General features: G+C 38.7%; 1 protein-coding gene across 1 annotated transcript; it reads left to right on the forward strand.

Annotated features, from left to right (window-relative positions):
• Window positions 1-11,471: 11,471 nt before the first annotated feature.
• Window positions 11,472-12,769, forward strand: LOC132356989 (solute carrier family 25 member 3-like). Its single transcript, XM_059910295.1, has one exon. The coding sequence runs from the start codon at window positions 11,504-11,506 to the stop codon at window positions 12,503-12,505; it is 1,002 nt and encodes a 333-aa protein (XP_059766278.1). The 5' UTR covers window positions 11,472-11,503; the 3' UTR covers window positions 12,506-12,769.

The raw sequence follows: 12,769 nt of genomic DNA on the forward strand, positions 1-12,769 counted from the left end.
GTCCAGTTGGGGACAGCCATCCAGGCAGGGTTGTAGTAGGCATTAAAATACCTTTTTTTTTGCCATGACTATGGTGAGAATTTCTCTTTTCTCTTCCTTACCTTTTACTCTAGACCAGGAATAGGCAAACTTTTTCTGAAAAAGGCTGTATAGTATGTATTTTAGGCTTTGCAGGCCCTAGAAGATCTTTGTTGCATATTCTTCTTATTTTTTTTAACTACCTTTTAAAAATATAAAAATCATTCTTAGCTCATGAGCCATACAAAAATAGGCCATGGGCCAGAACTGGCCATAGTTTGCCAACCTCTGCTCTAGACTATCAGCTACCTAGTGTATGAGCGAGTTATTGACACATAATGGTATATAACAAACCACCCCAAAATTCAGTGGTATACAACAAGAAGCATTTCTCTTCCTACTCACAGGTCTGTAGATCAACTAGAGTAGCTTTGCTCACTTCTCAGCCTGACATAATACATGTGCGCCTAATATTACTGTACCCATAGTTTCTGTTTTTAAAGGGATTTTGACATGAGAGAATATTGCTGTTTTGGAAAAATGCATCCTTATTTACAAAGGAAAGTCACTAAAGTTAAGAGTTTTCAGTATTGGAAAGGAGATACCATGCTAGTTGAATTTCTTCCATACTTGCCATCTGATTTCTTTTAAATGATAAAGTAGCTAACATTTATTAGCCTGTGCCAGGCACTATGTATGGTAAGCCCAATAAACATATTAATTTATTTAATCCTCATAACTATTATTCCCAAAGGAAGGCCATTGCCCAAGGTCATACTTCAAGGAAATGGAAGAGTCTATGAATCACCAGATTGTACTGCCTCCCAAGATTTCATTAAGTCCTTTGATAATCTTCATTGCACTTCTGATGTGTAGAATAATAAGATAAATAAAAACAGGAGTCTATATGCAGATTTTAAGAATTAAAATTCAAATTTTTAAATAAAACTAACCCTCCTGGGATGCAAGATAAAGTGTCCTTATGAATAAGACTTACCGTGTTCGTAACATCCACATTGTGAGATCAATTTATAAAGGCTTTGAGCTACTTGAACAAAAGAATGACTGTATAATCACCAGCCATTTTTGTTATGCCAACCAATGAGGTATGCCGAAGGGTGTTATTTTAGACACACACATGTGTTGAACATTGAAACATCTAGCCTTAGCCATTTGAATGTAAATAGCTTAAGGAAAATTGCTTCTATGTTTTTGTAACAGTCTATGTTGGAGTTAATTTTCTTTGAGATATAATATATATAGCATAAACTATGTAAATGTTCTAATCTTAAGTGTGCAGCTTGGTAATTTTTACTACATAAGTAAACCCTCCTCCCAACCTTCCTTCTCACCTTCCTGTAACCATCATTCACATAGATATAGAATATTTCCAGTACCTTCCAAAGCTCCCTCCTTCCTCATTCCACTCTGCAGTCCCATCCACACGCACCCTCAGGTAACCAGTATTTGGTCCCCTATCTTCCTCAGCTAGTTTGCCTCTTTTTAAATTTGATATAAATGGAATCATACATATGTACTCCTTTGAGTCTGGTTTCTTTCACTCAACATAATACATGTGGGATGCATGCATGTTGTTATGTGCACCAGTAGCTTGTTCTTTTTATTGCTGTGTAGTTTTCCATTGTATGAGTATACTACCATTTGTTTATCCATTTTCCTTTTAATAAGCATTTGGCTTATTTGCAGCTTTGACTATTATGGATAAAGCTCTTATGAATATTCTTACATATGTCTTTTTGTGGACGTATGCACTCATTTTTCCTGCGTATGCTAAAGAGTGGAATTACTAGGTCATAGGATAGGTGTGTATTTAGCTTCAGTAGAGTTTCCCAAAGTGATTTTGTGGAGTTAAATGTTAAAATACTTAAGCAAGATCTGTAACACTTCTTAATGGTAGTGCTCTGTTTAATGTTTCATTCGTAAATAAAGTTTTTACATTACATACACACACAATCATGTTAAAATGCAATTTTTGATGCAATAAAATTTTGAGTTTTGGTGTGATTACTGTTTGGTGAACATGCTTCGTTATTCCATATAACATATCTTCGTCTTCTAATTACATGCCTGATTTGAAATGAATCTCTCAAAAAATTGTATTTATTTATTGATTCGAGCTATAATTGCATAACAATCAGTTTTCTGAGCCCAAGAGCTAAATTCCACTGGAACTTTTCTATGTGGTCTATCAGTCAGAGAAGACAAATCTCTGTGCTCTAGAGCCACTGTCGAAATGTAAGAGAGAAGACACCAGGAAGAGGGTGTTCCATTTAGATGGAGAGCAAAATTCCCTGCTCTTGCTGAGTTAGATCTGGAGATCCCAAATTGAGGTAAATTGTAAGATCTAGGCTTTCACCCTGTTGTTCTTCAGGACAAGCTGTCTGGTTTTATGGCATACTGGCTTAGGAGATAACAAGAGGTGGGCAAAAGGCAGGACCTGGAAGGAGATTCATGCTAGAGAGGGAAGTGAAGGCTGTGGGTGGCAGAGCAACCAGGAAGGCCTGACATGGTATAAAAACTTGTGCCTAGGGGCTTCCCTGGTGGCGCCGTGGTTGAGAATCTGCCTGCCAATGCAGGGGACACGGGTTTGAGCCCTGGTCTGGGAAGATCCCACATGCCGCGGAGCAACTAAGCCCGTGAGCCACAACTACTGAGCCTGCGCGTCTGGAGCCTGTGCTCCGCAACAAGAGAGGCCGCGATAGCGAGAGGCCCGCGCACCGCGATGAAGAGTGGCCCCCGCTCGCTGCAACTAGAGAAAGCCCTCGTACAGAAATGAAGACCCAACACAGCCAAAAATAAATTTAAAAAAAAACAAAAAAACCCCAAAACAAACAAACAAAAAAAACAAAACAAAAAAAAGCAAAAAAAACCAAAAAACAAACTTGTGCCTAACTTAGTGGTAAGGACTGCTGTCACTTAGGCTGTCAGTCTCTACTGGAGATCACCTTTACACATAAGTCATTTGGTTCAGCCTTGGTCCTACTCTTCTCTCATCATCTTTCTGTGACTGAAGTCCCAGCTGGCTTTGGAGTTAAGCCCACATAGGTCACTGGAAGCCACACATCAGTTCTTCCTGAGAGAACCACATTCTAGGCTCAACTGAGGGTCAGGATCCTTCAGAAACAATGTGGAATCCCAGTTCTCTTTTCTCTTTCAGGTCTGGCTTACTAGATGGCTTTAATCCAAGCTCTGTCACTATTATGACTATTACTTCCCCACTTGATGCTATGATTGACACTACCTGTATAACTAAAATTTGCTCAAAAATAGAATGTAATGATTACGGAGTTGCGGGGCACCAGTTAATTCACTCTGAGAAGCTTGGGAAGGCTGAAGCTGAAGAATAGAACAAAGGATAACACTGAGGGTTATAGAGCAAAGGGATATATTCATGGTCTACAAACTAGGAAAACATGCAGATCAGGTGAGGACATATTTCAGGAGAGCAGCTATTAGGAGAAAACACCTTAGCTCAGGCCAGACTGAAACTCAATAAATCAGTGGCCCTATACAGTTAAATTTGTAGTAGTGAAAGCGAGGCCGGGAATTTCCACAAACAATAATGCCTCCAAAAATATATTGTATAATGGCAAAGGGTACTAAAATGTCAATGCCAAAAGAAAGCAAGGCACTGCAGAAGTATCAGTGAAGTTGAAATAAATGTCAAAGCCAAATATTTAGCATGATAAATATTCATAGCAGGGAAGAACAATGACCAGTCTCTCTTGAATGTGTTTGTTTATACTTGCCCATGAATTACCTAAAAGCAATTCATGAAAAAACCAAGCTTCCTAGTGAGAAGTAAAGACTCATGCAAGAGAATAATACTTCCTAAATACAAACATTAAGTTTTTTGCCAAGAAGAAATGTTATTTAAACTAGGTAGAAACTAACACAACATTGTAAAGCAACTATACTCCAATAAAACTTAATTAAAAAAATAAAGTAGGTAAATAATTAACTCTAGGAAATAGAATGTAAAAGTACACAAAGTTTATATATTTGCTGTTTGTTCTTTAATTCAAAGGTGAGATATCTTTATCTGTCATATCTATATATCCTAGATCAGTGACCCTAGATCTCAACCCTGGCTGCATATTAGAATTCTGGGTGGTTGAGCTTTTAAAAAATGATGCCTAGGCCCCAGTGCTGACCAAGTGAATCAAACTGGGGATGAAGCCTCATCAGAATCCAATCCAACTATACGTTTACATATGGTCTGATTTTTTCCTTAAAGGGTTTGAAGTGCTTCACAATCCTTAGGATGGAATTTAGCCTAATATGAATTCACCTTACTTGGCTTAGTTACTACCACAATTTAGGCTACATATGGCAGGTACTAAAGTTGAAGCTTCAAAGCATTGATCGAATACAATAAGGAATACAAAAATGATTTAGATCTTCTTCCTGTTCTCATGAACCTCATGATCTAGTAGAAGGAGAAGAAAAGTACATAATAATCATAATATAATAGTGAATACAACACACTACAGGATTTTAGGTCTACTCTCCTGGCTGCTTTATCAATCAGAGCTCTCTCTTCAGTCAGAGATCTACTTGCCTAGACCCCTGATAGCTGCAGCAAACATAGGCTGGCCAACATGAGTAGTGGTAGTGGCAGGAGTAGCTGCTGCAGGTGCTTTCCAGGAAATCTGACAAAGAATCAAGGTCGACTACTGGGAAAGTTGAAGGGACATTAAAGCATGACTCAGCCAAGGTTATATGTAACATCTGAGTTTTCTGTCTGAGGAAATCTTTTGTGCTAATAAAGTGTGCATTTCAGAGGCTAAAATTTCAGTAAGAAATTATCAAATGCAAACAGAACACGAGACTATTTGAGGCTTCCTGATTCTTTAAAATTTGTCCTTAGAGGAACAAGTCATTTGGTCAAGAAAGATTTACAGTTTAGTAATTCCTTAACCTTAACAGATTTATTTCAATTCAACAAGGCTTCACTGAAAGCCTAGTTTGAGTTCAGCCCTGCGCTAGGCAGTTGGCATGAACATACAAGAAAGAATAGTTCTCTGCTTTTAAGAAGCTCAAACTTGGTCTTGAATCTAGCTAAGAACTACTAAATTGAGGTACAAATAGGGTTCTTTGTGAGCAAAAAGGGTGGGGTTATCAATGCTGACTGGGGGACCAGGGGATATGTGACAAAGGAGGTAACATTTGAACTATATCATGTAGGATGAGTAAGATCAATAGGGAAGAATGGAACCCAGATGGTTTGATTTGAGTGGTGCAAAAAGACATCCCTGGAATGACAATAGAACTGCAATTAGGTTATATGGTTTTTATGACTTCATCTTTGGAAGTTAGATAAACAATGAGACTCATTTCCCCATCTTCCTTTCCCTTGACTTGCCAGCTGTTAGGATTTCTCCCATCTTTGACTATTGTTCAGCTCCTCAGTCTAAGAGCTGCAATTTCAATCTTAATGTCTGCTCTTTGTGTGACAGTTCTTGCATAAAATGCATTCTCAGTCCCTTCCATGGTACTTATTCTTGATGCAGGGAACAGTTGGCAGAAGCCAAAGTCCTTTCTCTTTATGGACCATTCAAGATGTAAGTGAGGGACAAAGGTGCTGTGACATATGACTGCTATAGAACTTTTACACTGTTTTTACTTCAATCATTTGATGGTTTTTAAGAAATACTTGGCCATTTTCCTCATATAGATTTGAACAAGGAAACAGAAGTGACCATCTATTCTCAGTCTTTTCCTAATCAGCTTTTACAGATTTTAAATATGATGGCATGATTGAACTTTTTACTATGGACTTAATGGCTGTACTGTATTGTTCTTTGGCATTTGCCCAGTCCCACCCCCACATATCCTGGTCTCCTCAACATATAATATACACATTAGGCACTACTGTTTGTTTGGCCTAGGAAATGCAAAAATGACTATATGGAGAGATAGGTCATTAAACAAATACACCTGAGCAACATCATGATGATGAGCATTGGTCTAGATAAGACATAAGTTAGGGTTCAAATTTGAGATCCACTACTTGATAGCAGTGTGGTCTTGCATAAGTCATTGCAACTCTCTATACCTTAATATCATGTTTAAAACAGGGATATCCATACTTAGTTCCTAAAATTACTATACAGATTGCCTAAAATAATATATGTAAAGGACTTAGCACAGTGTGAAGCACAAAATAAATGGTTACTATACTCATTATATACAGGGTGCTACGCTGGGAACATGGCCTGGGAAAGTCAAGAAAAGCCTCATAGAAGAGATATTAGCTGTATTCAGACTAGAAGAATAAATAGGGCTGCCTAGAGGACAGAGACATAAAGGGTCTTCTGGACAAAAGGAGCAGCATGTAAAAAGGTATGGGGACAAAAAAAAATGACTTCAGGTCGTTTGAGGAACTGAAAGTATTTTGGTATAAACGAAACTCAGGGTGAATGTGAAAGAATAGGAGTCAGGACAGGGGAGTAGGTAGATGAGGCCAAAAAAATAGGTTGAGGCCAAAACACAAAAGCTTTTGTATGCCATTATAAGACATTCATACTTTAACCTGTGGCTGATCAAGACTAATAGAAGAGTTTTAAGTAGGAGAGTGACGTGGATCATATTTTCATTTGGGGTCAAGTTGGTTAATGTGTGTGTGTGGAGGTGATTATCAGAGAGGATGACACTAGAAACAGAGCAGCCATTAAGATCTGGCTATTGCAATAATCCAGTCAAGAAACTACAAGGGACTGAACTGAGGTAGTCAATGGGATCTACAAGAGGAGGGGGTGGTATCAGCAAGGTGATCAAAGGTAGAATCAGTAGGAGCTTATGACCAATAGCAAAGACCAGGGGTTGATAAGAACAGAGAAACATCTAGGATATCTGTCATCTTTCTAACTTGGAAAACTAGGTAGATTGAGAGGTCATTAACTTACCTTGTAAAAAGAGCTCAGTTTTGAACATGTTGAGCTTGAGGGTTCTGTCAGACATCCAAGTAGAAAGATCAATTTGGCAATTCTATAATTCAGAACAGACAAATGGACTGAAGTTGTGGATTGTGTAGTGGTCAAATCTAAATTAACTATGAATTAATTATGATGGAGATTTGTAATAAAGAGTCTAACTCCATTTTTGATTTTTGACTGCTGATAGCTTTCAAGCTCTGCCACTCTGTCTTCCCCTGTATCTGCACAAGCTGACGAGAAGGCCTAGATGCTCCCTACTTTGGTGCCAGGGGGAGGCTCAAACTACGGAAGCCCTAGCCCATGCAAGGGAACCCTCACCCCAGCCCCACAACCTAGCCACAATAAAATCCAAAGCCAGCTGCCCCTCCTCGCTCTCTCAATCCACTTTTCGACCTGCTTGGGAACTCACACTTCTCTCTTCAGAAAGTCTCATTATATGAATAATAAATCTCATTCCTACCCTCTTGATGCATATGTGGTATCATCAGTCTCAATATCCAAACTAATTTTGAGGGAGGGTCCATTTCACCTCTTCTGTATGACAGCAATAGGGCCATTATGTAAAAGTCCAATGTTGTGAGTCTTTCTCATGATAATATGTAGCTTTTGAATACTTAAGTGATTAAGATAATAGCTATGGAATCACTTAGATATGATACATATAATGTATAATATGTATGTATAGAGTCAAAAGGGAAGTGGTCAGGGTGTGTAGAACCCTGAGAGAAAACCATCATTTAAACATTAGGTAGAAGAAGAGGAGTACATGAAGGAACCTGAAAAAGACTTGGCAGAAAACTAAGAGAGAAGGAATTCAAGCAAGGAGAGCATTTTAAGAAGTAAAAAGAATTCATTAGGATCAAATGTATAACAGGGTTCAAATTAGATTTGAAAAATGTTATTACTTTAATAATTAGGAGGTGACTGGTATAAAGAAAGTACTGTTTAGATTTACAAAACATCTCCATGTGGGAAGAAAAAACTGTCCCTTGAAGTTTTGCCCATTATTGCCCTTGGTCCACTTTCCTTCAGAGCATTAGGTAACTTTCACTGAGACTATCACGTGAGCTGCTCTCAGTTTAACACTCTAGATAAACATGAATAAAAAAAATCATAGAATAATTGAACAAGCTCTTTAAATCATGTTTCACTTAAAGCTCAAGGATAACAAAGGACAAATAAACACAAAGAATAACTGGCTGAAAATGTATAGCCCGTTGGCCAGAAATCACAGAATTCTTTCCTGCCCTAAATTCTAGTCTTACTCCCAGTATTCGACACCAGCTTAGGATCCACCTAGATATCTGTACGCCTAAAATCCTAGAATCAATAAAGTCAGCACAGCCTTGCACCAGCATTAAGATTTGCTATATGAGCGGAGTCTTATGGCCTATGTGGGTCCATGAGATCCAGTTTGATATTATCTGCCAAACTCAATTAGTGTCAGTGTTTTAGGTTGAAGAGGAGTCTAATGTCACAATGGGGTTTGGTGTGTTTTCCGACTTTGATTTTTCCACAGTGAATAGAGATTTGTTCTGTAGTCTGTTGATTGACCATGACCACATCTTACAGTGCCTGTTGGCTCATAGCTCTGCCTTTAGACCTCACAAGCTGATCTGTTCCTCCTCCAGTTTCACAGCTACAGGATCTGTCTATCTCAGTTATATCCCAAAGCCAGTATGTGGTTTATGGTTTTTACACAAAGTTCTTTTTTATACATTCTTGAACTACCTAAGAGTAGGCCAAATTAGCAAGCACTCCCCACACTATGGATTAATTGTGATGTGGGTCAAAGTACAGGTTCAAAGTTACTGTCTTTCTTATTGCAACATATAGAGGTTGTTTGGTTTTATAGATTAGAATCATTGTCTATGGAATCAGACAGACTTTTGTTCAAACTGAAGACTGACTACACACAAGCCATGTGACCCTGAGTGAGATATATAACTTATCTGAGCCTCAGTCTCTACATCTATAAAACGGGAATTAAAATAACTATCTCATAGAGTTTTAAGGGTATGGGGTGTGTGTATGTGCGCACACGCACGTGTGTGTTATGTGTAGTGTAGCACATGGCACAGAGAAATACTTTAAAAATGACAAATATTATTACAATATGAAAAACTTAGGTGATAGTAGTTAACATTTTTTAGACACATTTTATATATCAGGAATCTAAGGTTTGGAGAAGATAAGTAAACATCCCAAGACCATACAGCTAGGAAGTAGTAGAATTGAGATTCCCAACTGGATCATTTGATTCCATGGCACTTCTGTGTGCTGCTGGCTCATTGCAACACACTGTTGCCTTCACTGTCTTCACAGACCTAAACTGAGCTAACAGCATTACAGAAATCATACATTCACTTCTTGTGGACATAACTGATCCATTATGAGTGAGGTATTCTGGTTTATTTACCAGATCCACTCATTCTTTCATCAATGTTGAAGTAGTGTTAAAAAAACCAAAAAGGTCAAACTCCCTCTTTTAATCATCAGGTTGAAAGAAAGGCCTATATAGACTTAAGTCTGGCCTTTTATTTCAATTGCTTCAAAAGACATCTTGGCAAATTTTTGGATTCTTGGGTTTCTTTTTTTTTTTTTATATTTACACTTTGAAATCCATCTTCTTAGGATGGTTGTGTATTGTCTCTCTTGGAAAGGCAACATTAACATTTCTTTATTTTTAGGTATAGCAACTAGTTTCTGAAATGTGTCCACTGAGAGTTATTCCTTTAGTAATGGGACAAAATAAAAAATATTAAAAATCACCAGTCAGTATAGTATTTTCAGAAATGCAGTATTTATCAAATAAATATTCATTTCTTTAAGAACACTGTGACTCCAATGGTTATATCTTATATCCATATATCATGTATATCAACTATTATATGAAGGTAATATTTGATTAAAGTTGAAATAAGCACCAGAAAATTTTAATAAAGACTGAAACTTTTAGAGGAGTTCCAAATTGTTTTACAAATCATTTCTCTCAATGAAATTGTTACATTCTAAAACCTCATGCTTGGGGTTTCCCAGTTACTTATTTATTTTTTTTTTAGTGATTCCTCATGAGGTTCCACATTCTGATTTTCCATTTTATTCCATATTATATACATGTCATTATTCTGCTTCTTTTTCACTTAGTATGAGAGCATTTATGTCATAAAATTACATGAATGATGCATACTCTAGACACCAGGATTTATCTTGAGGCTTGCTGATGACCTTAGATCATCTTTTAATTATTCACAAACCAATTAGTAGATGGATTGCTACGAGCTTTGCCACTGGATTAATTTAAAATTCTGACCACCAAACAAACTTTCCTGAAAAGCTCCTCTTACTTTTGATTGGTTACTAAATAAATAAATCTCCAAAGGTGTAGGCCCCTGTGGAATCGTGGATCAATCTTCAACTGCGGAGATGCTTGAGTGGTATTCACATCTGTGTAAATCAGGGCAATCTTGGTTGCAAATAACAGAATACCCAAACCAAACTAATTTAGGCAAAAAAAGAATTAAAGGAATTTATTGATTTACATAAATGAAATCCAGAGGCAGCCTGAACCAGAGGCAGGGCTGGCTACAGGCACTGTTGCAGTCAATGCTCAAATGTGTCATCAGACTTTGTTTCTCTAGAAATGGACCCACAGTTACATGGGCAATTAATCTACAACAAAGGAGGCAAGAATATACAATGAGGAAAAGACAGCCTCTTCAATAAGTGGTGCTGGGAAAACTGGACAGCTAAATGTAAAAGAATGAAATTAGAACACTCCCTAACACCATACACAAAAATAAACTCAAAATGGATTAAAGACTTAAATGTGAGATGTAAAACCATAAAACTTCCAGGAGGAAACATAGGCAGTACACTCTTTGACATTGGTCTTAGCAATATTTTTTTGGATATGTCTCCTTAGGCAAGGAAAACAGAAGCAAAAATAAATAAATGGGACTACATCTAACTAAAAAGCTTTCGTACAGCAATGAAAACCATCAACAAAAAGGCCAGTTACTGAATGGGAGAGGATATTTGCAAACAATATATCCAATAATGAGTTAATATCCAAAATATACAAAGAACTCATACAACTCAACACCAAAAAAACCCAAACCTGATTAAAAAATGGGCAGAGGACCTGAATAGACATTTTCCCAAAGAAGATATACAGATGGCCAATAGGAACATGAAAAGATACTCAGCATCACTAACCATCAGGGTCATGCAAATCAAAACCACAATGAGATATCACCTCCTACCTGTCAGAATGGCTATTATCAAAAAGACAACAAATAACAAGTGTTGGTGAGGATGTGGAGAAAAGTGAACCCTCATGCACTATTGCTGGGAATGTAAATTGGTGCAGCCACTATGGAAAATAGTATGGAGGTTCCTAAAAAAATTAAAAATAGAACTACCGGGGCTTCCCTGGTGGCGCAGTGGTTAAGAATCCGCCTGCTGCTGTGTGAGCCCCAGCCTTTCCGAGGGAGCGGTGGTGTGTTCGCCGTCTTAGGGAGAAAATGTTCTCGTCCGTGGCGCACTTGGCGCAGGTGAACCCCTTCAACGCGCCCCACCTGCAGCTGGTGCAAGATGGTCTCGCGGGCCCCCGCAGCAACCCCGCCGGGCCCCCGGGCCCACCCCGCCGCTCCCGCAAGCTGGCAGCCGCCGCTGTGGAAGAGTACAGTTGTGAATATGGCTCCGCGAAGTTTTACGCACTGTGTGGCTTTGGTGGGGTCTTAGGTTGTGGTCTGACACACACTGCTGTTGTTCCTCTGGATTTAGCGAAATGCCGTATGCAGATGGACCCACAAAAGTACAAGGGCATATTTAATGGATTCTCAATTACATTCAAAGAAGATGGTGTTCATGGTTTGGCCAAAGGATGGGCTCCGACTTTCATTGGCTACTCTATGCAAGGGCTCTGCAAATTTGTCTTTTATGAAGTCTTCAAAGTTTTGTATAGCAACATGCTTGGAGAGGAGAATGCCTATCTCTGGCGCACATCACTATATTTGGCTGCCTCTGCCAGTGCTGAATTCTTTGCTGACATTGCTCTGGCTCCTATGGAAGCTGCTAAGGTTCGAATTCAAACCCAACCAGGATATGCTAACACTTTGAGGGATGCAGCTCCCAAAATGTATAAGGAAGAAGGCTTAAAGGCATTCTACAAGGGGGTTGCTCCTCTCTGGATGAGACAGATACCATACACCATGATGAAGTTCGCCTGCTTTGAACGTACTGTTGAAGCATTGTACAAGTTTGTGGTTCCCAAGCCCCGAAGTGAATGTTCAAAGCCAGAGCAGCTGGTTGTCACATTTGTGGCAGGTTACACAGCTGGAGTCTTCTGTGCCATTGTTTCTCACCCTGCTGATTCTGTGGTGTCTGTGTTGAATAAAGAGAAGGGTAGCAGTGCATCTCTGGTCCTCCAGAGACTTGGATTTAGAGGTGTATGGAAGGGACTGTTTGCCCGTATCATCATGATCGGCACTCTGCACTGCAGTGGTTCATCTATGACTCCGTGAAGGTCTACTTCAGGCTCCCTCGCCCTCCTCCACCTGAGATGCCAGAATCTCTGAAGAAGAAGCTTGGGTACACTCAGTAGATGAAAGCAAATGTGGACTGAATCTGCTTGTTGATCAGTGTTGAGGAAAATGCAGAAGGAACTTTTATATATTTGACAGTGTAGGAAATTGTCTATTCCTAATATAATTACTGTAGTACTCTTGCCAGAAGCAAGAGTTTCAAACTTACTGTTGAAATAAACCCAACTGTTCATGAAAAAAAAA

The sequence above is a fragment of the Balaenoptera ricei genome, chromosome X, assembly GCF_028023285.1.
Source record: "Balaenoptera ricei isolate mBalRic1 chromosome X, mBalRic1.hap2, whole genome shotgun sequence".
Taxonomy (NCBI): domain Eukaryota; kingdom Metazoa; phylum Chordata; class Mammalia; order Artiodactyla; family Balaenopteridae; genus Balaenoptera; species Balaenoptera ricei.

Coding starts and splice junctions, on each gene's coding strand:
- LOC132356989 (XM_059910295.1), top strand. CDS start 11,504: ATGTTCTCGTCCGTGGCGCACTTGGCGCAGGTGAACCCCTTCAACGCG.